At 41.0% G+C, this 25976-nt stretch overlaps 1 protein-coding gene across 2 annotated transcripts in view; it reads left to right on the top strand.

Moving 5' to 3' along the window:
- The window catches only part of CARNS1 (carnosine synthase 1), a 1286143-nt gene that overhangs the window by 355417 nt on the left and 904750 nt on the right, over positions 1-25976 (top strand). For both annotated transcript variants that reach the window (XM_044084075.1, XM_044084074.1), the window contains one exon: positions 8193-8249. In XM_044084075.1, the coding sequence (XP_043940010.1) occupies positions 8247-8249 (3 nt within the window). In that variant the 5' untranslated portion in view covers positions 8193-8246. The remainder of the gene's footprint in view (positions 1-8192; positions 8250-25976) is intronic.

Below are 25976 nucleotides of genomic sequence, written 5' to 3'. Positions count from 1 at the left end.
CTGATGGTAGCTGCAGCAGCTCCTTCGTTGAAAAGTTTAATCAGAAATTCCAGTATAGATGGGATTGGAGCTAGGTAGGGATCAACATCATTCTGAGATCCCCACAGAGAAAATCTCTTCCATTTGCTAAGATATAACTTTCTGGTGGATGATTTATGAGAGGATGTTATAATATGTTGGGCCTCCGCTGAGAGGTTGTAAATCCTGGCTTTTGTTGGAATTGGAGCAGCCAAGCTGTCAGTTTGAGGGAATGAAGAGAAGGATGAAGAGCCCCCGATGAATGGGTCAGCAGATCCGGAATTTGGTCCAGGATCCAGGGTTCTTCCAAAAGATGAGGCTGAAGGAAGGGAAACCAAATATGCCAAGGCCAGTAAGGGGCTATTAAGATTATGGTCCTATGGACTTTGCTTTCTGTAATACTTTGGGTATCAGAGAGAAGGGGGGAGGCATAAAGGAGACCCAGGGGCCAACTGTGCACCAGTACATCCCTTGGGGCATCCCCCAGTGGGGGGATCAGGGCAAAGTAACTGCTGCATTTCATGTTTGTTGGGGTTGCAAAGAGATCGCAGCAAGGCTGGCAACACCTGCAGAATATCCATTCCGCTACTTGTTTCTTTAGGGACCACTCGTGAGGTAAAATAAATTGCCCTCCTTAGCTTGTCTACTATCACATTGGAGCTCCCCAGAATGTGCATTGCTATCAGAAAGCGGTTGGTGGAATTTGCCCACTACCATACTCTCAGGGCCTCTCAACACAGAGGATAAGATTTGGTTCCTCCTTGTTTGTTTATTTACCAGACCACTGACATGTTGTCTGTCTGAATTGCAATTGTTTCCAAAGGTAGAGAGTCTTAAAAGGACTGCAATGCTAGAAGTACAGTTCTCATCTCCAGAACATTTATATGCAGATGAGCCTTGTGTTTCTTCCATGTGCCTTGGGCTGTTCTTCCCTGATAATGCCCCCCCATCAAGGAAGCATCCATGGTCACCGTGGCTATGGGACTGGGTAGAACGAATGGACGGCCCCGAGTTATCTGTTGAGATGGCAGCCACCATTGAAGGTCCTTCTTGCACGTATTCATTATGATGATTTGGTGTGACATTGGGAGTTCCCAAAAGGACCACTGAGAGAATAGGAGCCATTGTAGAACTTGCATATGCATTTGAGCGAGGGGAATGGCTATGATCGCTGCCACCATTGATCCTAGCAATCTGAGTACCATTGAGACTGGGGCTTTTGTCCTTGGAAGCAAGTCTAATATTTGTTTTTGTAAGAGGCAAACTCTTTCTGGAGGCAGACGTAACATCATTGAAACTGTGTTTAGTTCTGCTCCTATAAAAACGGTCTGTTGCTATGGCAATAAGGCAGATTTTTCTGAGTTGATGGTAATCCCCAGCTGATTGCAGAGATTTAAGGTTGTATCCCTCACCTGAATGAGTTGATGCTTGGTGGCGGCAGTGAGGAGCCAGTCGTCTAGATATGGAAACACCTGGAATCCCAAATGTCCCAGGTGAGCGGTGACTACTGCCATACATTTGGTGAACACTCTGGGGGCTGTAGTGAGACCAAAGGGCAGAGCGCAAAATTGATAATGGCTGGCTCCCAGCTGGAAGCGTAGATGATCCCTGGATGGCCTGTCCATTTTTATGTGGTAGTATGCATCCTGAAGATCTATAGAGCACATCCAATTGTCTTTCCCCAGAAAGGGGAGTATTGACTGAAGCGTGACCATCTGGAACTTCGTCTTTTTTACTGACTTGTTTAGTCTGCTAAGGTCCAGAATAGGTCTCCAGTCCCCTGTTTTCTTTAGTACTAAAAAGAACCTTGAGTAAGTTCCGGGATCCTCTCTGGTCTGCTGGGACTGGCTGGATGACTCTTCTCCAGCAACCTTTGGATCTCTAAGGCTGCTTGCTCCCTGTGACTAGGTGGAATATCTGGGAATTCTTTCACTAGATGGGGTGGAGTGGCAAAGGTAATTGAGTATCTGCATCCAGCTGTCTTTTGTTATTTTTAGCCAGGCATCTAGGTAAAAAGAAAGGCATCCCCCAACTGCCTCCAGAGATGAACAGTCGGGCCTCCTTTCAGGAGCACTGATAGGGCTTGCCAAAGAACTGATCTCTGTCACCCTGGTTCTGCGGATCCCCTCTGCTGCATGGGCGATGTCTCCCGTTATTACCCCCTCCTCTACCTCTAGAGGGGGTTTCACCATGAGTGTCCTGGAAAGATCCTTGAGATTACGGAACCATATCTTTCCACCCCCTCTCCCTTTGAGGTAAGGTCTATTCGGGGTAGAAAAATGTACTCCAATGGCAGACAAGGTCTTTCCACCTTTTTCACTCCTGGTAAGGGTTTCCTTTACCTTTTGTCCGAAAAGGGACGAACCGTCAAAGGGGGTGTTAATGAAGGAAGACTTAAAGGGTTCCACAAAGGAACATAAGTGCATCCAGGAATGTCTCCTGAGAGCAATTCCTGTACCCACTGCTCTGCTCGTACCATCAGCTGCATATGATAACAGATGCATGGACGAGTTCACAATCGAATTAAGAGTGGACAGCTGGGAAGTTACCTTGCCTGAAACCTCAGCAGCTACTAAGCCCTGCAGGGTGTCTCCCCAGCTCCTTTAGGAGATTCCTTTGTAATCTAGTGAAATGTGTGAGATAGTTCAGCGATCGAAGGACAAAGGCTGCTGAACTAATCATTCGCTTCCCGTACCTGTCCATGATCCTGGATTCTCTATTAGGAGGATGAACAGATGAAGAAGTCTCTGATAATTCCTTCTTGGTGGCTGCTTCCTCCACCATGGCATCAACAGGCACTCCTTTAGTAAGATAAGCTCTATCTTGAGGGCAAGTTATAAATTTATTAGGCCTCCTGGGCACAGGCTCCATGGTGTCTGGGGACTCTCATGCCCTTCGAGTGAGTAACTCAAGCAACTCATCAAAGGGTGGAGACACCCAAGAGGTGGAGGGTTGAGACCCAAAAACCTTCAGGAGGACTGACTCATCATCAGTAGGGTTAAGGGATTTCCAGCCACCCCTCTATTTAAGAATTTCTAAAATATCTGCAAAGGAGATATCTGCTGAGGGGTACCATGGAGACCCTTCTGACTATTCCAAGTCAGTATCCAAAGTGATGGACTCCTGTGGGGAGTCCAGATGTTTCCTCTTGCAAAGTCTCTTCCTAGGCACCTCTTCAGTGGGAGCTTCTGGAGAGGTCTTGGAAGAACATGGCTCACCCAATGGGGCTTCCTGAGGCTCAGGATCTCTACACTTTAATGGAGCATGTGATGTAAAGGAAGACACCGGTGCTTTCAGGGAGGGAGCTGCCAGGACTGATGGAGTGGTCGTCGGTGTGGACAAAGCCCCTCTCACAGACTCAAAGGCCCCTCGGTCCCAACAAGAGGAATCCCTCGGCTACGAAGATTCGATGGAAACTGTGCCGGTATGGAGGGCTCTGAGCCAGAGGTCAGGGCCAAACTCAATCCAGCCAAAGCCCCGAGAGGTAAAGTCGGTACTACTATCCTCCCCGGACCCAACCGGTGAGTGTCGGCTCTGAGATCCTTCGGTCGGCACCGAAGACATCAGGGCAGTCGCTGCTGAAAAGCCTAGAGTAGGTGTCGATCCCGAATGTTCCACGATCATCAGTTCTGGGCCCTCCAGCTCTGAAACTTCCATGCAGATCGGCGGAGGAACAGAAGATGTTGGGAGAACTAAAGTCAGCTCCAAAGCCCCCAGGGTCGGTGCTGATAAAATTTTTGCCAGAGGCGGTATCTGTAGAAGCTTCTTCACCACGCAGTCCACATCCAAATCAGACAGTCTACTTAAGGTCCATGAAGAATGTGACAAACCCACCAATTGTAAAATGAGAGATTTTAATGTAGGAGATACCAGCTCCAAGGTCAGGGACCAACTCCTAACCACAACGACAGTCAGTTCCGAAGGCTGCGGAACCGATGTTGAAGCTTTACTGGAGGCTGATTTTGTAGTCGATGGACTCTTCGTTGGTTCCGTAGTTGGCTTTTTGAATTGCTTGTCAGACTTATCCAGCGACTCTTGGAAGGAGGATTTTAAAAGACCCTTATCCATGAGTTTTCTTTTCCTTTCATGCAACACTCTGGAGCTAAAAGAGTGGCATATAGCACAGCTTTCCTGCAGGTGTACTTCACCCAAACAGTAGACACATTCAGTATGTCCATCGATGATAGACATCTTTTGCCCTCATCTTGGGCATTTTTTGAAGCCAGACTTCGATTTTTCCTTTTCCTGATGAGACATAGTATCAGAAACAAATATATATTCAGAAGTACAAAAATATACAAACACTAATACTTCACAGCAACTACTGCCCTGTAAATAAGAGGGCTCTAACTCTAAATATCTACACTGAAGCAACTACTAAAGCCTTGTAAAAAAAAAAAAAAAAAAAAGGATCTAAGAAAATTTAAGTATTAGTATAAATTTAAGCTTAGCTAAACTATCTGCCCTGTAAAAAAAAGGGCTCTAATTTAACAGATACACACACACAATATAATGCTAGAGACTGGGAGAAGAAAGGCCTAATAACACGGCCACTAATATCTAACTATTAGTATAAATTTAAGTTAAGTTAAACTATGTGCCCTGTGAAAAAGAAGGGCTCTAATTTAATAGACACACACACACACAATATAATGCTAGAAATGGGAAGAATAAAGGCCTAAAAACACGGGCACTAATGTCTAACTAATTTAACTATAGGAGTAACAAACTGTATTATCTATGCTTTAAACTAACTACCTAAATAACTAACTAACAGGCTAAACTATTTTATGCACTTATTTAGCAGAAAAGGAAAGTAATTCACTGGCCAGAGCTGGTGAACGTCCGATCAAGTTGCAGCGGCAAATCAGATCTGGGGGAAGATCAGGGTGCATCATGGGATAAGGAGTTGGCCTCGAGTGGTTGAAGACCTCGAACTTTTGCAGTTGGCCGAGTCGGAGCCGCAGATCAGCTCTGAACCCATCAGTAAGAATGAATGGCGAGATAGAACAACTTCACATCTGTAGACTGATAACTTCTATAAGTCTCTCAAGAGTTGCCTCAGGACATTTGCACATGTTTTCTCTTCACGGCCGGTAAAACTGTCAGGCAAACCATAATGTATTCAACTTGATAAATGGCAGTGGGATGATAATCACAGTCTTTAAACTGTTAAGAATGACTTTAAATTGACTGGCATTAGTCTTTTCAGTATTAGAAATTCTGGAAACTTCTTCCATTTTGAGTAGACACTCAGGGCATTCTAATGAATTAAGGCCCTTCCCATACCTATCTCTTAATGTCTTAGCCCAAGAAATCTGGACAAAGCCTAAAATAAAAACAGGGACAGATTTTAAATACTGCTATTATAAACATAGAAAGCCACTAGAATAACAGGATTTTTGTTAGCATGCATGTTCTGAAGAATATGAAGTCTGAAACTCAAATGCATGTCATCATTTAGTGACTTAAATCTTTGATGATTTCCCAGAAAACCACAAATTTTCTGAGGGAAAAGACCAAAAATATGAAACAAAAATCTGGTCTGTGAAAATCTGTACTGTTAAGATGTCTGCCATTACCTGCTGGCTAACTGAGAAGGTAAAAACATACAAACAACTGAAGGGAATTATATTAGCCAGATGCTCGATACACCAACAGAATATAACCAATGGAATACGTCTTGTTAAGGAGGCTAGACTTGGAAGGATAAGAAAGTGAATCTTTATGCGTTTCCTCCCTTTTTTCCAAATATGCGCGAGTTCTCCAAATAGTTTGTGGTGTTTTTAATCCTCTGGGAGTATTGATATTTTGAGTAGCAACAAGGCATTGGATGTTTTGGATTCAAATAATCGTGCAACAATAAAACGAGATGCGATTATTCGTACTTAAACTGACAAGTGAGGCCTCACCGTTAAGGCTGTATACACTGTGACATTAAATAGCATATTTAAATCTACCAATCTAAATTGGCAATCCTTAAAGAATATAATATACAGCTACCAATGCAAATAACTCTCAAATGATTGTTTGACTCTTACTTTTGGTCTTTTTATCATAAAATTGGTGTTTTTTCTGGTAAATTGCTGAAGATTGAAGACAGTATAGACAAACGTTTGTGTTTCAGGCTTCATATCCTTCGGAAAATGCATTTTAATGCTAAACCCATTAGTCTAGCAACCTTCTAAATTTATAATAGGAATAATTAAAATCTATACCTATTATTGGGTCTTTGTACCCCCATTACTTTTGGGTCTGTCCCGACTTCTGCTAAGAAGTTGGGAGGGAGGAACAAGAGTATGCTGTAATATTAGTTATACAACAACCTCCCATTAATATTCAAAAACGTGCACATTGTAAATCAGAGTTATAGTAATGGAAAAAGGTCCGATCGCCTGGACTTTTTCCATTACTATAACTCTTTTTTTACAGCAATGGAGAACGCAAGATCTCTGTTGCTTCACACTGTCTCACTATATTAAACAAGTTTAACATAGTGGGACAGCTTTAAAAAAAGCAACGGAGATTCTCTGTTGCTTTTTTTAAAGCTGTCTCACTATGTTAAACTCCTTTAACATAGCAAAACAGTTTGTAAAAAGCAACGGAGATCTTGCTTTCTCCGTTGCTTTTTTCAAAACTGTCTCGCTATGTTAAATGGGTTTAACATAGCGAGACAGCTGACTCGCTATTTTAAACCCATCTAACATAGCAAAACAGTTTGTAAAAAGCAACGGAGATCTTGCTTTCTCCGTTGCTTTTGCCCACAGCTTTGATGTACTGCGTAGGCATACGCATGCGCAGTACATCAAAATTGCCGCAGAATACCAGATAGCTGTGGAAGGGCAGCAAGGAGGCATTATACAATGCCATTATTTAAGAAAAGTAATTTTTTTTCTTAAATAATGTCATTGTATAATAGCAATAACCCACTTCTGGGTGTGGGTAATGCTGGATTTACCCACGGTTGGCTTTGTTTGGCCACTCGGGCTTCGCCCTCATGACCAAACCACACCAACCGTGGGTAAATCCAGCATTACCCACACCCAGGCGATTATTGCTATATTATACAATGCCTCCTCTAAAGCGTGCACGCTGATTGGCCAGCCCAACCAGCGTGCCGTTGTAAATCCTCAATATACTAACGGAAAAGGTCCGTCGCCGGACTTTTCCGTTAGTATAAACACTGTCTCGCTATGTTAAAAGAGTTTAACATAGTGACAGGTTTAAAAAGCAAGCAGATCTCCGTTGCTTTTTAAAGCTGTCTCGCTATGTTAAACTCCTTTAACATAGCGACACAGTGTAAAAAGCAACGGAGATCTTGCGATCTTCGTTTCTTTTTTTTAAACCTGTCTCTCTATGTTAAACCCATTTAACATAGCGAGACAAGCAACAGAGATCTAGCGTTCTCCGTTGCTTTTGCCCACAACTCTGATGTACTGCGTAGGCATCGCAGTACATCAGAACTGTGAACACCAGACAGCTGCGGAAGGGCAGCAAACAGGCATTATACAATGCCATTATTTAAGAAAAGTAATTATTTCTTTTCTTAAATAATGTCATTGTATAACAATAACCACTTCTGGGTGTGGGTAATGCTGGATTTACCCACGGTTGTCTTTGTTTGGTCCCTCGGGCTTCGCCCTCGGGACCAAACCACGCCAACCGTGGGTAAATCCAGCATTACCCACACCCAGGCGTGGGTTATTGCTATATTATAGACTCATCATTTCTTTCTTTGACCTTTGTGTAAGAATCCCTAAATAGAACTGTTTGTTTTTAAAGTGTTCGGGTGTACTTTGGTTCAATTAACTGATTTGTTTAAAGTTATAAAAAAGAATGCAACCAGACACTGCAAACACTCAAAACCGAACGTATAGTATGTAGTTTTTTTTTTAAAGTTTACCACAATACCATACTGCTAAGTCTGTATTTCTTACTCTTTATGAAATTGAGATACTGTTTTGTGGGAGGTTTCTACTGGTAAAGCACTGGTGGCACGATATAACTAACTGCAAAGCCAGTATCATTAACCAGCACGTTCTTGGTAATATTCTCTCCTTGGAATACAACCGCACATTTTCATTATCCACAACGGTTAATGATTAGTATTAGGGAACACGGTTAATTAATTACTATATATATTTTACCATTTATTTTTCTGTCTCCCCTCACAGAAATCCTACATCTCGATCCAGTACCGAATCAGCCATCAACTCCTGAGATCAGCGATGGTAAGGAATAATAACAATAAAATATTTTTAGCACATAAAGAAAACTGTTTAACATGTAAACAGACTGAGAATCCATTGAGAATTCATAAGGAGAGTCTAGCTGTCAGCCCATCATTAGGATGAAATTAAACGTATCATTTGTAATCGGTTCCTTTTAGTACTAAGATTATCGTGCAGTTTTACGACACCTCTGGATGGTCATGATCAGCATTTGAAATGGGACTTTTCTGTATGCAGCAAATACAACATCTGAAAATTGACTTGGTTAACATAGACATTACCCTCAAAATTAACCTGTTCTCCTCAAAAGAAACTTTGCTTCAGCGCGGGTAAGGTATGAAGAAAACGTCTAAAGTGGAACATGTCTTTGTGAAACATTAAAACTGTGTTACTAGTTGCCCCCTCTGAAATTATAGAATACTGCTACATAGCCACTCATCTGTTTTTTTTTTCCGCGACATAAGTTACTGCAGTTTGATCTGTTTGAATGAAAAGGTTTCTGTAACAGTGGTGCTGTTCTTTAACCTCAAATAATGACTGCTGCTAATGTACTTTCACATTTCATTAGTTTATGTGGAAATCAAATATGTAGGACTAGAGACCTGCACAGATTGTTCTATTGCAAAGGTCATGGCTTGCTTATGTAAGCTGTAGAATTCTATGTTTAAGTGCTTAAGTCTATAGTTCTCATCATCATAACTGCTGTTTCCTTATTCTGTGCCTTAATAATCATGGACTGTATTAAAAAGCAAGGAATAAAAAAAAATAAAATGAAACTGCAAATACAGGCAAACTACTGCATCTGGGAAACAAAATCCCACTGAACTGGTATATCTCTGACATGGATAAAAGCAAAGGTGAAAGTGAAAAGGGACTACATCAGATAACCTGAAAGTATCTATGAATGCAGGGCTATAGACAGTTGGCTAAGTACGATGAAGCATAAGTGGACTAGTAAGAGAAAAAAAAACGGTCAACATTTGCTCTGCATATATAGCGTAGTTTGTGAGACTCCACCATGTCTAATAACATACACACGTAAAGGATGGAGGCAGCTCAAAACAGGACAATGGAAATGAAGCAGAGTTTGTAACAGAAGACCTATGAAGACAAGAGGATGAAGAAATGGAAACATTAAAATGGGAGCAAGGGACAGAATTGTCTGTCCCTCGAATAAGTCAAAAGAAAAAAAAAAAAGCATATTTCAGAATAATAGATATGTAAAATTAAGACAGAACACCGAAAGCGCCGAACAAGATATCTGCTATGTATTATGTCCTGTGCCTCTGACTAAGAAGAGCAAAATCAAAAACGGTTCTTTCAGATGTACTAAATAACTCCCCATTTAGCTGTCACTTGTAGATTATGAAAAAAAGAGTCCTGCTAACAGTCTTTATGGAGTATATTTTCTCATCCCTGAAAAACTGGAATGATGTAATCTGGCCACCTCTGTACATTGCCTTGACAGAGAATGAAACATTTACTTTCCCTTTCCTCACTGTACCACTTGTAAATACAGTGCTTATTGATCAGTGTTTAGTAAAAGATTTAAGGGGCTGAGTTGTAAATAGTTGTGAATTTGATAAACTTAATAAAATTGGGACTCAACCTGGTTCAGTGTGTAGACAGTAGGAAGCACTGATGCAAGACTGTCATCTGTCTCACTTATAGACAAACGCTTGTTCATAGGTTCATAGGTTCATATTAGGCTATCTGCCCTAGGGCATTTATAAGCCTAGCTAGAATGTGTTTGGCTTTCGCCACCCATTTTAAATTTATTTTGCTATGCCCTTTTTCGAGGTTAGTATACTGTGCCTCTGTCTAACAGTGACACAGAAGTGATACCCGGGGTAAACCTACGATCTCCCATCCACTCATCAAGATTCCTCTTGAAGAGAGTCAATGAGGGACTCTGCCTAACCTGGACTGGGATTTTATTCCAGAGTGAAGGGAGCCTCTGGGTTATGAATCTGTCCCTCCAGCATGTCCTATTTATTTCAGTGCTGAGGTTCAAGTCTCTCGAGCGCGTAGCTCGATGGGATTTGGATTTTCTGAGGTGCAGCATGTCCATTAATTCGGGTTGGACATGGCTTTATCGTCAGGCACAGATCGCCTCTGAACAGGCGGTATGCCACTGAGTAGAGCTGGAGTTTCTTTAACCGGGCAGCATATGGCATCTGTTTGAGCCCTTTGATCCTCTTGGTGAGGTACTTTTGGGGTCTTTCCAGTTGCTGCAGGTGTCTGGTAAGGTACATCCCAAAAGGGGCATTGTACTCAATTATGGGCCTGATGAGGGATGAGTAAAGAGGCACGATGACCTCCCTGATCTAGATGTGAATCCCTTCATGATTAGTTGGGCTATATAAAATGTTTTTCTAACCACTTTGGCCACGTGGTTGTCAAATGCGAGATTACTATCAACTTGGGTCCCCAGGTCCCTAATTACTTCTTCTGTACTTAATGGATTTCCACCTATGTGGTAATTTGTGGGCACTTTGTTTTTGCCAAAGGGGATGACTATACACTTTTTGGCATTTAGCTTGAGGCCATGGCTCTGGCACCAGTTGTCTGTTTCTATGAGGCCCTTTTGGAGGATGCTTGTGTCGGCTGGAGAGTCGATTATCGCGCCCAGTTTGCAGCCATCTGCGAACTTGGTCAGCCACAGTCCTTCCATGTTGGCCTGTACCTCCGAGAAATATATACCGAACAAGAGAGGTCCCAGGACTGAGCCTTGTGGGACACCACTTGTAACTGGTTTGGAGTCTGACATGGCTCCAGCAATTCTAACCATGTGGGTTCTGTCCTTGAGCCAGTTTGCAATCCATCTAGTGACATAGGGGTTTATATTTAAGCTGGTGAGCTTATCTATAATGCCCGAGTGGGGTATTGTATCGAAGGCTTTTGCGAGGTCCAAGTAGGCTGTGTGGACCACCTTCCCCTCGTCAATGGCCTTGGTGACTGTTTCAAAGAAATCAACCAGGTTTAAGAGGCAGGATCTGCCCTTAACAAAGCCGAACTGGGTAGGATCCAGTGAAGCTTTCTTTCTACCAGATCCAGTGATTGTGAAGCTTTCTTTCTACCAGAAGCATCCCTTGTGCATTCTTGACGTTTTTGGAAACCAAATTGTGCAGAGAAGTCTCTAAACAGGCAATATATGTCTTCCACTCTTCCCAACAGAGATTGTTTTTGTCTTTCTGCCTCCAAACCTGCTGATATCCATTCTTTCATGACCTTGGTTCTGCTTATGCTCTAATTAACCCTGTAACAAGTGTTACTAGTGACTTGTCTTCATCAACAGACTGCAATTTGGAGGCAAGAATTGTGCAGTGAGATGACTGTCATTCAGACTACCATAGGTTCATAGGTGTGTACTAGGCTAATGGCCCTGGAGCCTTTACAAGCCTAGCCCATAGGATTACCCTGGCATCGTGCCACCTGATCTTAATTCCTAGTGCCTCTGGAGTGATCCCAGGGTGAATTTTCTATTTCCCATCCACTCATCAAGATTCTCTTGAAGAAAGCCAGTGAGGTGCTCTGCTTGGCATGTATGGGAAGTCTATTCCATAGCATGGGCAGTCTCTGGGTTATGAACCTGTCCCTCCAGCATGTTCTGCTGATTGTGGTAATGAGGTTGAGGTCTCTGGAGCATGTGGTGTGGAGGGATTGAGATTTCTTTAGATGTAGCATTTCTAACAGAGCTGGGTCAGACATGGCTCTGTAAGTCAAGCAGAGATTGCCTCTAAGTAGGCGATATGAGAGAGAGAATAGTTGGCGTTGTTTGAGTCTGTCCATATAGGACAAGTGTTTAAGGCCTAGGATCCTCTTTGTGAGGTACTTCTGTGGCCTCTCCAGTTGTTGCAGGTGTCTAGTGAGATACATGCCAAATGAGGCATTGTATTCGATGACTGGCCTAATGATGGAAGAGTAGAGGGAGACAATTACCTCTTTCTTCCTGGATGCAATTCCCTTAGTAATGAGATGTGCCAGATAGAAGGGCTTTCTGACCACAGTGGCAACGTGGTGGTCAAAAGAGAGGTTGCTGTCAACCTGTGTTCCCAGATCTCTTATAACGCCTTCTGTGTTCAGTGGACTACCATCAATGTGGTAATTCAAGGGAACCAGGTTTTTCCCTAGGGGGATGACGGCACATTTTTTGGCTTTGAGCTTAAGACCATGGTTCTGACACCAGTCATTGGTGTCATTGAGGCCTTTCTGCAGGATATCAACATCACTTGGGGAATTAATAATAGCTCCCAACTGGAAATTGTCTGCAAACTTTGTCAGCCAGAGTCCTTTCGTGTTGGCCTGGACTTCAGAGAAGTAGATACCAAACAGGAGAGGACCCAGGACCGAACCCTGTGGGACACCACTCGTGACTGGTTGGCAGTCCGACTTGGACTCAGAACCCACAGTGTGAAAGTAGCTATCTGTGAGCCAGTTTGCAACCCACCTAGTGATATAGAGGTTGATTCCTAGTTTAGTGAGTTTTTCTATAATTCCTGAGTGGAGAATGGTATCAAAGGCCTTGGCCAGATCAAGGTAGGCTGTATGAACCACCTTGCCTTCATCCACAGCTCTGGTGACTGACTCAAAGAAGTTGACCAAGTTGAGCAGGCATGATCTACTCTTCACAAAACCAAACTGTGTAGGATCCAGAGTTTGGAGATTCCCTATATCCTTGTTTATTAGGTCCATGATGATACATTCCATAGCTTTGCCTATCAGACTCGTCAGGCTAATGGGGCAATAATTCCCAGGGTCTGTAGTCGCTCCTTCTTTGTGGAGAGGGATGACTGTAGCAGTGTGCCATTTGGTAGGGACAAAGCCTGAGGTGAGGCTGTGACTGAACAGGGCACAGATGTGAGGTGCCAGTTCACTCTTTAGTTCATGTAGAACACAGCCAGTGATATTGTCAGGTCCCATAGAAGCTGTATTCTTGGCCTTGGACAGTGATGTTTTAACCTATGCAGCAGTAATACTGGGTGCCTGGCAATCTACTGGTATTGTGATTGGTTCTTTGGGGGGTGAGGGGTAAAGTTAGCACTGAATCTGTCGGACAGTATATTGGCAATATCTTTTGGCTCAGTATAGGAGGTACCATTGTGCAGTAGCTCAGAGCAAATCTGGGTATTGCCATGGAGATTCTTTACATAACTATAGAAGGCCTTGTGGTTGTCTGTATTATCTGCTGCAATTCTGTTTTCATAGCTAGCTTTAGAGGATTTGATGAGGGATCTCAACCTTTTGTTGATACTGATAAGGAAGTTTTTCCAGTCTTGGGACTCCGCCTTATTCCGCACCACTCCCACTGATAAGCTAGAAGGCTTCCCTCCAATACAGAAAGTCTTGGGGGGGCTCAGAAGCTTATAAACAGTTCTGGATACAGCAATAGAAGATTGCTTATTTTTCCATGGCCTGTGTGCATGATTATGCAGTAGCCTGATGTCCATGTTCTCCCAGTACACTACTGCAAATAAAGTATTTGTTCCTGTGCAGTGACTGGAGATGGTTGCCTTGTGATGCCCAGCTTGGTCCCCAATTGCTGTTTGCCAGCCACTCACTTCCATTAACCTCTGCCATCTCCTTCAGTGCCCTGGTCACTAAATGATCCCAGGTTGTATGGGTCACAATCTGAGCTTTATCTTTCTGCACCATGGATCTGAATTTGCCTAGTGGAGACTTACCCAATAACTTTGATAGTTTATCTTAGTTGCTAGCCAGAAATTCATCACCACTGTAAGCAGAAATACTGTAGTTTAATATTCTTGCAGCTGGGAAGACCATATAATGTCTTCCTTCACTTTAACAGAATCTGCAAAATCCAAGGTTAGAAAGGTATCCCGAAAATCTAATATTTTGGGAATGTATTATCTTTTAGCTAGGTTCTTTGAAACTGCTGCTCCTGGACATACTGGGCTAAATTAAGCAAATGGCCCATGTCTTCAGGTATTTGTAAGTAAATGTATCTTATGTACAACATGAGAAGTGGTTCATGCTGAAGTTGAGTTTTATTGTTTGGCATTTTTCAGCAATCCAAAGCAATTTGCCAGGTTAAATCAAATACATTATAGTAACAAGCAACTTCCAGTTTCACATCATCCAAATTTCATGGGCACTAAATAATCAAATTAATTAAACAGGGTATAATAAATTAAAGGTGCAGCATTTACTGCAATCTGAATAATATCACTGTGATATTGGGATATTGATTTGGGATGCACGGTTAGGCTTAAAATGGCCCTTTTAGTCTTTATCCTAGTAAACACCTAATGATACAGTTTTTAAACCAGTAAGGCAGAGAATACAAGATGGGTGCAGTAGCTTAGCTAAGGTGAGGTGAAGGAGGCAGCTGTAATAGGCACAAGGTTTTGGGGAGCATAATTGGGTAATCCCAATCACTCTTTAGTAGCAGAGCACACCAACATTTACATGCCAGTATTGCACTTGTAGTCAGGCTATGCACTGCAGTGCTCTGAGTGTGGTCTAACTGTAGTACCTGCTTGCTACAAATGTAGCAAGCAGTTTGCTACAGCTTAAAAGGGAAAAAAATATTATTTTTACACAAATCTGAGCATTGTAGTGTTCCGTGCATGGTATAAACTTTAGCACATCCTTCCAAAATTTGTAGCAGTTTGCTACAGTTTGAAAGAAGAAAGAACTTTTTATTTTTTAAAACAAATCTGACTGCTGTGGCTTTATGTGAGTGGTATAAACTATTTTTTTTTGTAACATAAGTGCTTATTGCTTATTGCAAATGTAGCAACTTTTTGCTACAGTTTAAGAAAAAGCTTTTATCTTTTTTGTTGTTTTTTTTTTTTTTTTTTTTTTTTTTGCTGACAACTGAGGAAGGAGGTGAGGGAGTGGTGTACAGAAACGAGATCTGAATGACACCTGCAAGCAGCAGCAGATTGCAGACCTTTTTTGAGGGGTGGGGGTAGGAAACAGGATCGAGTTGGTTGGTGGGTTCCAGGTATTAGATGACAAACCCAGCCCTTTTTTTGCTCTTCTGTCTTCGATGAGGGGTGCCTGATCGGTGAATGGCAACACAAGCTGGATGAGCCAGCTATGCTTCTGGGTGGATGTAACAAATATGAGTGATCTAATCCAAGCAGAGTTTAGTTCTACTTTGGCTGTATCAAGCAGGTCTTCACCAGTTAAGTACAATTCAGTAACATGATAGAATCTAAAATGATCCTTCAGTAGAAGGGCCCTTTAGAGCAAAAATGACACAATAGCTTAATAAATGATTATTGAATGCAAAAATAGCTAGTAAATGGCATGCAATGGCACATAATGTTCCTGAAACTATTATATCTACAACATTCTATACTAGTACATAATGGAGAGCCACCCAGAGATAGTCATTGGTTAAGGGCACTACAGCACTGTAACCTGAATGATAATATGCGACAGACAGTTGTTAGAAAATATGAACTGAGAGTAAAGTGCTTTATCCTGCATGTATTTATTAGATGAAAAATAATATTCTTATCATACCTGGTTCATTGCTATTAGCCTCTTAACAAAGATCAAGCATTCAAGCATAGTATTCACCTCATTACCTTTGTAGGTAAAGAGATGGAAAGAGTTGCTGAGTTTTTGAGGATCATCTACCTATCCAAAATATGTCTTTTTCAGGTTCAACTTTAACCCCTTGGAAGTAGTCAATACATAGCATCAAATGAGAGCTATGGCTGTGTATCATCTGTACGGCTCCGATAACTAAGCCTTATACATTCTCACCACATCTCTTAGAGCTAGTACACACACATATCTGTATATATATATATATATATATATATATATATATATATATATATATATATATATATATACATACATACACACACACATATATATATATATATATATATATATATATACATATATATATATATATATACATATATATATATATATATATATATGTATATATATATATATATATATATATATATATATATATATATATATATATATATATATATAGTTTCACTTCATAATCTTGAAATGCTGAAATCTCGAATTTCAGCATTCTGAGACCATGAAGCTGAAAATGCAGAATGCTGAAAGTGCAGAAGAGCGATTCGAATATCGAATCTGCGCTTATGCATTTCCGGTATGGAACGTGAAGTGTTTGGCTGGGATGATGTCTGGAATTGAAGGTGTGTGAGTGTATGTGTGTGTTGTTGTACATTGTATGTGTGAGTAAAGGTAGGGAGGTGTAAGTATGAGTGTGAGTGTTGGATTTGTTGGTGTTTGTGTATGTGTGATGTGTATTTGTGTGCAAGTGAGTGTAGAATGCCGTGGTGTGATTTATTTTTTGTAATGTGCAATCTCGAGTTGGTATATATAAGTGGGGGGGGTGCAGCCCCCCACATGGTGGGTGTAGGGGGGCTTGCCACCCTGCTTAGATGCAGTGTAGGGTTGTGTGGTTTGCGTGCTGTGGGTAGAATGGTGTGTGTGTTATGTGGTGTATGGTGTATGTATGCTCTTGATTCATGATTGTGGGTTTCGGGATTGTGAATGGTTCAGCTTCATAGGTTCGAAATGCTGAAATTCGAGATTTCAGCATTTCGAGATTATGAAGTAAAACTATATATATATATATATATATATATATATATATATATATATATATATATATATACACACACACACACAGTACCAATATGATGTGGCATCCAACCCCAAGATTCTCTACAAGACAAAGAGTGCTAACCTAAAAAAAAATCCCTTTGGAAAAACTTTGAAATCAGCCTGAGATATCATATCCAAATGGAGACCATACTCACTAGTGCCCAGAAGCTCTCAAATAATCAATTACAACCCCATTATCCACAGAGTCCTTTACCAAAAGAGATAAAGGAGGATTTCAGTGGAACACTCTGATCTCTATCCTTTAGGATAAATCCTGTATCAAGGCAGATGTTGTGTTAGTTCCCTATTAATACCATAAGACAGAAAACTGCAAGTCCCAAATGTAAGAAAACTAAATTACAATTCAAGTAAAAACAGTGAATTTTGAAACTTGCTGTTAAATTATTAAAACTTTCTAATGGAGGCTTCACCCCTCAGCTTTTTAATGTGTGGGGATGTGTTCCACTGTACTCCTGTTACTTATACTCTCCCACAGAGGGATTCTCAGACATACTGCAATCTCTAACTTAGAGTATATTTCCATATGTTAGCACCTGTAGTTCTGCAAGTCCTGTGAATTGCAATTATGGTTCCCGGATTTCAACAGGCACCCTGACGGTGCAGCTCTGCCTAATGCTTGACTGAACAGCATCCTTGAGACTTCAGCAGGTCAAGTAAGCCTCCAGCAGAATTGTCATTTTTTTCTCCAAGAAGGAAAAAGAAAATTGACTAAAGTGTTTCACACTCACCAGATAAATATTCTACTACTTCTCCAAGAGACAGTAATGCCTGCTCAAACAAGATTTTTACATCCATAGATTCATAGGTAAATAATAGACTAGCTCCCTTTGCAGGCCACTTTAACTAGCCAGTTTCCTTTTTGTGTTCAAAATAACCTACCCCATTTGGTTATTGACGGGTCTTACCCATCCCATAGTCAATACTTACATGTTACCCCTAATGAGAACATTGGAAAAATACCAACAAAGTAGTCCAAGGAACCCGACACTTACTGACCAACACAAGACCAAAAGTGTTCCCAGGGCAAAACCACGATCCAATGTAGTACACAATAACTCCTTTTATTGTAACACAGTAAAATGGTTGAGCGCTTTCATCTACCCAACGTAGATTTCATCAGAACACTTATACATTCGAAATCTGCCAATTGTATACTTTTAAATACCCGCCTTTTACACCACCTGATCAATTAACTATTATTAAATTTTAAAAACATAAAACAACAGTACATAAAATCATTATAATCATGACACCACTGATTAATATAATTTTAATTAAAACTGTCCCTTATTTCAAAACACAATCTTGTCTATCTAAGGGTATGTTTGTGTGTATGTAATACATAGAACCAAGAATAAAAACCCAAGCCATACCATTACATGTTGACAGTGTATAATATAAGTTAGTACTAAAATGACATAAAATATTTCATTATTTTGTATGTATGAATATATAAATAAATAGCCTATAAATTACTTTAAAAATACTTATATAAATAGATGAATATCTGAAAAATTAATACACTTCTAATAGAGGTTTAATTTCTAATAAGGGGTTTGGTAGGAACATATTCATTTATACCAGGGGGACTGGCTGCATTGTCTAATTTGCCATTTAATTTCTTTTTCCCCCAGTATAGCTTTAATGTTACCTCCCCTTGGGTTTATGTTGACCATTTCCAATATAACAAATCTGAAGGAATCACAGCCTACGCTACTAGCTAAATGTCTGTAAAGGGCATTGTTGATGTCTTTCTTCTTTATACAATACAGATGGTCATAAATTCTATTATGTAATCTTCTGTCAGTCTTTCCAACATAAAAACTAGGACGGGAGGTGCACTTCCCCAAATATACAACATGTTGGGACTGACAATTTCCTTTGCAAAAAAATATCCTACTTTTTATATTGTTATCTAAACTAATACTCTCCGTCTGCAGTATAAAGGAACATTGATGGCAATGTCCACATTTCCTAGTCCCTTTCATGTCATTCTTCACAGCGTGATTCCTATAGTTTGACCTGACATCAATCATTCTTTTAAAATTCATCCCTGTTTTATAGACATAGGTGGGTCTCTCACCTAATTTCTCACATATTCCTTCGTCACTTGTAAGTATATTCCAATTACTGTCTATAATCTTTCTAACTTCCCCTACATGTTGTCCATATTGTAAAATACATGCCCTTTGATATTGTTCCCCTGTTTTGTTACATCTGTTTACATTGGGTGAAGAAAACCCTTTTCCTAGGACTGGTGGGTATTTGTTGCCCCATTCTCTTATGACATATTCAGTCACGTCCTTTATCATATAATTGGCAGATTTCGAATGTATAAGTGTTCTGATGAAATCTAGTTGGGTAGATGAAAGCGCTCAACCATTTTACTGTGTTACAATAAAAGGAGTTATTGTGTACTACATTGGATCGTGGTTTTGTCCTGGGAACAATATTGGAAAAATACCATAGGCAACTTGAGGGGACCCATATATAGGATAAAGTATTTAACAGTTGCTTTTTGTCCATTAGTAGTAGTACAGGGGGCAGTCCCTGGGGATATTTTCTGACTCCCATCCATAGATCTAAGTTGCACTTGAAAATGGACAGGGATGAGCTTTGTTTTATGTGAATGGGCAGTCTGTTCCACAGCAGTGGTATCTCCTGCGAGATATATCTGTCCCCCCAAACTATTCTGTTGATGTTGCATGACACAGCAACACCAGTGTCTCACCCACCAAGCCCATAAGGCACAACACTCAAAAACCAAGTTTTCTTGTCATTGGAGTCTCAGTTTTGAGACATACGGATCTTCTACTCACCAAGCTGGACAAGGAGAAAGTCACTTTCACCTGCCTGTCCAGTACCAGGATTATTATGGATGCAGTCAGGTCTCTCAGCAGCAAGTACTGTTATGACTCTGCCATAGTTCATGTGGGTGTGAATGACCTGAGACATACCTCGGTGGACTATATGAAGAGAGACATGGTCAAGGTCTCTGAGTATGTGTCCCAGCCAGGTATGTCTCTAGCCTTGAGCAGAATACTACTTGAACCTTGAGTGATGCCACAGTATAAACAAAAAAAATAGTTCATTTCAATAATTGGCTTAGTTTTTGGTATAATTCCAAAGAGACCAATCAGAACAAAATAAGGGTCATACAGCTAAATGCTAGGAGCTTTTTAAACCAAAAACTGTACTCCATGGAAGCACTTCTGTCATTACAAGATGTAAATGTCTGTACAGTCACAGAAATGTGGTTTAAGGCCTCGGAGAGTAGCCCAGCCCTGCAAGGCTACAATGCCTTCCACACCTTTAGACTGCAAAATGAATTTGTGAAAACCAAAGGAGGTGGTGTTTCAAGCTATAGTAGAGATAAATTCATTTCTTGTCTAGTTAGACTGGACAATGCCATGGAGTTGCTCCAGGTCCAGGTTACGGTGGGTAAGACCCCCATTCAAGTCCTAGCCAGTTATAGGTCCCCCCTCCATGGGTCTCAATGCCCATGAAGCCTACTTAACCAAACTGAAAACAATTCAAATTTTAGCAAACACACTGGTTGTGGAGGATTTCAATTATCCCACCATCAACTGGGAAATCTACTCTAGCCCAAACTCGCTAGCACAAAAGTTCCTTGACTTTGTGAATTCAAATACCCTGTAGCAAATTGTCTATACCCTGACAAGGGGAACAAACATTCTAGATCTCGTCCTTGCCAACATGTCAACCAGGTGCTCTGCTGCAACTGTTGGACCTTCATTAATTAAAACTGATCACAAATCAGTAACATTCAAACTGACACCAACACCAGAACTCACAAAGGGTGAAATCAGACTAAAGAACTTCACCAAGGCAAACTATACCCTCCTAGGTGAAGGTATAAATGCATTACAAGCCCCACCCCAAGCTGAACGTGGTAACTATGCCAAAGCTTACACTAAAGCCCTGTACAATCACTTACATAAGTGTATAAACTTGGCTGTACCAGATACAATCAAAACCAGAGCCCCAAGTAAAACCAAGGTGCCATGGTGGACTTCCATCATCAACAAACTCTATTACAATAAACACAAAAAGTTGCTGTCCAAGAAAACAAAAACAAGTCCCAACAATGGAAAAGCACCCTCCTCAGCCTTAACAGGAAATAAGACAACTTGTCAAATCCTCCAGGAGCTCCTTTGAGACAAACCTAGCAAGTACTCCCAAGGATAGCCATAAGGCCTTTTACAGCTACATATGTAACCTAAAGGGTAGGACCCAAGCATGTGCAGAACTGGTGGCCAGTGGTATCACACACACTGATCCCACAGAGGTAGCAAACCTGCTAGCGGATAGGTTTAGCAAAAAGTTCACTCCCTTATCTCCTCCTAACTTACAACAAGCCCCCCCCCCCCCACACACATACACACACACCTTACATATTTGAAGAGCAGGTCCTCAAAGCCCTGTCCAAGGCAAAGAACACAGCCTCAATGGAACCAGATGACATTCCAAGCTGTCTTCTAAACAACATAAAACATGAATTAGCATCACCACTAAGTACCCTTTTCAATCATAGCCTAACCACAGGCTTTGTTCCTGCAGAATGGAGAACAGCTACAGTTATTCTCCTCCACAAAGGTGGCCTAAAACAGATCCAGGGAATTACAGACCCATAAGCCTGACCAGCTTCATCTGTGAGGCCATGGAATGTATCATTGTGGACCTGATAAATAAAGACATATATGACATCCAAGCCCTGGATCCTACCCAATTCAGCTTCATGAAGGGCAGATCCTGCCTGTTAAATCTGGTGGATTTCTTTGAAAGTGTGACCAAGGCCATTGATGAGGGCAAATCTGTGCACATGGCATATCTTGACTTGGCAAAGGCTTTTGACACAATTCCACATAAGTTAGCAAACTGAATTTAAACCCCTGTGTTGTAAGATGGATTGCCAACTGGCTCACAAACTTGACACACACTATCAAAGTGAGTGGCTCCAAATCAGACCTATTACAAGCAGAGTATCACAAAGGTCAGTGCTGGGTCTCCTACTAGTTGGCATATACTTCTCGGAAGTTCAGGTCAAAACTAAAGGGTTGTGACTGACCAAGCTTGCAAATGACTGCAAACCAGGTGCAATCATTGAATCCCCAAATGATGTCAGTATACTCCAGGAGGGTCTCACACAGGCCATTGACTAGTGTATTAGTCACGGTCTCAAACTGAATGCAAATAAATGCATCATCATTCTCTTTGGCATAAATAATGTCCCTTCACACAGTCAAATCAACAACAATACCCTAAGTACCCATGAAGTGGTAAGGGACCTGGGTCACAGGTTGACCACAACCTTAACTTCGACCACCACATGTCTACTGTTGTAAGGAAAGCTTTCCACATAGCTCACTTGATTAGTAAAGGTATTGTCTTGAGAACAAAAGAGGTTATAACCCCCCTATACTTGACACTTATCCAGTCCATAATTGGGTATAACACCCCATTCAGTATGTACCGTACTATGCACCTGCAGCAATTAGAGAGACCTCAGGCATTTCTAACAAAGAAGATCAAGAGCCTGTAGCATGTGCCTTACATAGACCAACAAAAGTCCCTGTCACTATACTCCATATCGTATAGACTTCTTAGGGGAGACTTATGCCTGGCTACAGTGCAACCCAAGACCCAAACCTAATGAACTTGCTGCATATCCGTAAATCAAATGGGTCTAGGACTACCCATTCAAGAGAATTAAATATGGCCTGCAACTTAAATAGGACTTGCTGGAGGGACAGATTTATCTCCCAGCGACTGCCAAGTCTTTGGAACAGGCTACCAATTCATATAAAACAGAGCACCTCTATGACCCTGTTGGAGAGAAACATGGACGAATGGATGGAACACTGTAAATTCTTACCAGGGATGGTGCCCACAACCTTCCTGGACATGGGCAGTCATCACTAAATGAAATCTTGGGTATTGACTAGTACTTCTACAGTATTACATTAGGTTGAATTAAAATGACCTCTGGTCGATATCCCAATAATCTCCTATGATCCTAAGAGGTTTAGATCCATAGACTGAGTCTTTCTGATGCCATTTGTTCATTTCCAAACAAAAGCTACCTCTTAACAGTCTGTAAGATACTGAATATATTGGCATGGCTTTGAGTCACTTATGTAGAACATGCTGTTTAGGCCTTGTATTCTTTTTGTAAGGTATCCCTGTGGGCATTCCAGTTGTAGCATGTGTCTGGACAGATACATGCCACAGGGGCATTATATTCAATGACTGGTCTAATAAGACCAATTTGATGATGTAAAAAAATGTATTCCCCAGAAACTAAAGGCAAGAGGTATGTAGTTTTACTGGTCTTGGCTCCAGACCACAATTGGTGGGAAGTATTTCCAAGATCAGTTTCATAAGCTCACAAAATCCAGTTATGAAAGGGTTCTTTGATTAGATCAGAACCATTCTTCCACATTTTCTTGTTATGTTCTACATAACTTGCCAGGAGAATAGCATTTCTGATGGAGGACACTTTATCTACATATTAGTAAATTAAAAAAAATTGTCAAAAAAGAATGGCAGAAGTGTCAATGAACAGGAATACCTTTTTCTTTCAAGAGACATGTAACTGATAGAATTTATAATGTTTCAACAATCTTGGGTTTATCATTCTCCAGGCACTGTCTCTCTCAACATTACTCCAGTATTCTCTTCTGCGTCTTCAGATCACTCAGAGCATTAGCAAACTATTCTGGGCCTATTCTGCTTGACTCTTGATGAACATAAAAAGATGCAGTGGCACAGATATAACTCTGATGTAGGGTGAGTGTTGTTCTGCTAAAGTGAATTGGCCCACATTGTTCTGTGATCTATACCCCAGTGTCCATATTCCTTGTCTTCTAAAGTGCTGCATAAAGCTGTTCATGATTCATGCTCTGCTACTTGAACATACTGGCAAACAGCATCTAGTAGTATCTGGTGCCACATGGCACAGCATAACACATGGGCAGGCTATAAGACTATTGGAACCTTACAAATGTAATGTTCCGTGCATGGGTGAATCTAACTTAATGGCACTATTTTAGCAAACATTGTTTACAGTTTTTACCATATATCCTAATCATAGCTTAGTTTCAGGTGTGCATCTATAGCCATATTTAATGACATACTAGACTTGGTATAGAATAATTTAAGATGTTTGTGGTTAACAAATAATATGTCAGTCTGTAAACCAACCAACATCAATTAATCAGCCACAAGGATGGCCCCAGCATCAACAACCCTTATCTTTTCAGATCCTAGTGCTGGGGGTTTTCAGAAGAAAAATCTTTTGATGGAGACAACAGATATCCTTAAATCTGAGCCTCCTCTTCTCCCTTCTTGATCAAAAGTTGTCAGTAATCACAGAAGCTTCAGACTTTGTTTGGGGAGCAGTTTCATGAGGGATAAAAGTGCAGGGAGTGTGGGACACCAATGACAGACACAAGCACATAAATATCAAGGAGATGCTTTCCCTGATCGAGGCACTCAACTCTCTGAATCATCTTTGTCTCTTGGGACCTCTTCAAGTGGTTGCAAACAATCCCACAGTCATGTGGTACATCAGCAAACAAGGGAGATCCAGGTCATATCCCTTTTGCAGACTAGCCATGTTAGCTTGGGATATACCTTCACAGCACAATCTCAATCTACAGGCATCCTACATTTCTGAAGATCAAAATTGTGTGGCAGACAAGCTGAGTAGGACCAAGGAAGACCCTCACAAATAGAAACTAGATGAGAGGGTCTTCCAAGATTTGATCCATCTGTAGGGAATTGCTCAAACAGAACTCTCTGCCTCCTCTCTGAACAATTGGTAAAATTCGGTTGTAGGACAATATGCAAGAAGGCCTATAAGACCGTTAATTTTCTTTGGGCAGTAATGTTCCTGTATGCTGTTCTATCCTTTCCACTAATATCCAGGATGCTTCTGAAGATTCAGAAGAAATCCCCCAAAGCCATTGTGGTGACTTTCTTCTGTTCCAGGCAACTATGGTTCTCCCTTCTTTTTGAAATAGCCAGGGGCAATTATCACAAGCTTACTCACAGACTGGTTCTACTCACACATTGCCAGGGGTGTCTCATACATGACATCAATCATCTTCAATTGACTCCCTGGGTGATTGGGTCTTAATTCCTTTTAGTTACGTATTTTTGAGGAAATTCAGTAAATACTAATGGAGGCAAGAAAGCCTGCTACTAGAAAGTCATATATTAGCAAATAGAAAAGGTTTCCTAGTTGGTGCCAACAGCATAACCAGCACCCGTTCAGGGTCATTTGTTCTCTGGTTTTACAACATTTGTGTGATTTACTACCCTATGGCTTATCGTATTCCTCTATCAAGGTTCATTTATTGGCCCTTTCAACATGTCTTCCCAATGATCTTCTTCTTTCAATGCAATCTCATGTCAAAATGTTCTTGATAGGGTTTTGCATAAGAGGCCTCTTAGAAAACAGGTTGCCCCTCCTTGGGATCTTCATTTTGTGTTATAGAAGCTAACACTTGCTCCATTTGAACTAGCTAATTTGACTGACTTGAAGTTCTCAATGTAGAAAACAATTTTACTGATTGCTCTGACCTGTGCAAGAACGGTATAAAAATTGCAAGCTCTTATGGCGAGGCAACGCCATCTCATTTTCCACAGGCTTAGGGTTTCTTTGAGAACTAATCCTTCTTTTACGCCTAAAGTGGTATCTAAGTTTACTTTAAGCTAAACTGTCCATCTCACTGTTTTTTTTCCTAAAAGTGAGGGAGAAAGGATACTCCAAACCTTGGATGTCCATAGACAACTCAGGTATTATGTTGACAGGACTAAATCTTTCAGATCTTCGGATAAATTGTTCATTTCTAGTGAAGGTAAGAAGAAGGAACATCCTGTGTCAAAACAGACTGTTTCCAAATGGTTGTCTAAGGTTATTACCTTTTGTTTTACTCACCATAATAAATCTGTTCCAGGCATGATCAAGGCTCACACTACCTTGGCTTCATCTATAGCTTTTTGGAAAGAATTGGATTCTAGAAGTACTCTAGAAGCTGC

This window comes from Protopterus annectens, chromosome 9.part0, assembly GCF_019279795.1.
Source record: "Protopterus annectens isolate FY-2018-M chromosome 9.part0, PAN1.0, whole genome shotgun sequence".
NCBI lineage: Eukaryota > Metazoa > Chordata > Ceratodontiformes > Protopteridae > Protopterus > Protopterus annectens.
This window is presented reverse-complemented; position numbering and strand designations above follow the sequence as displayed.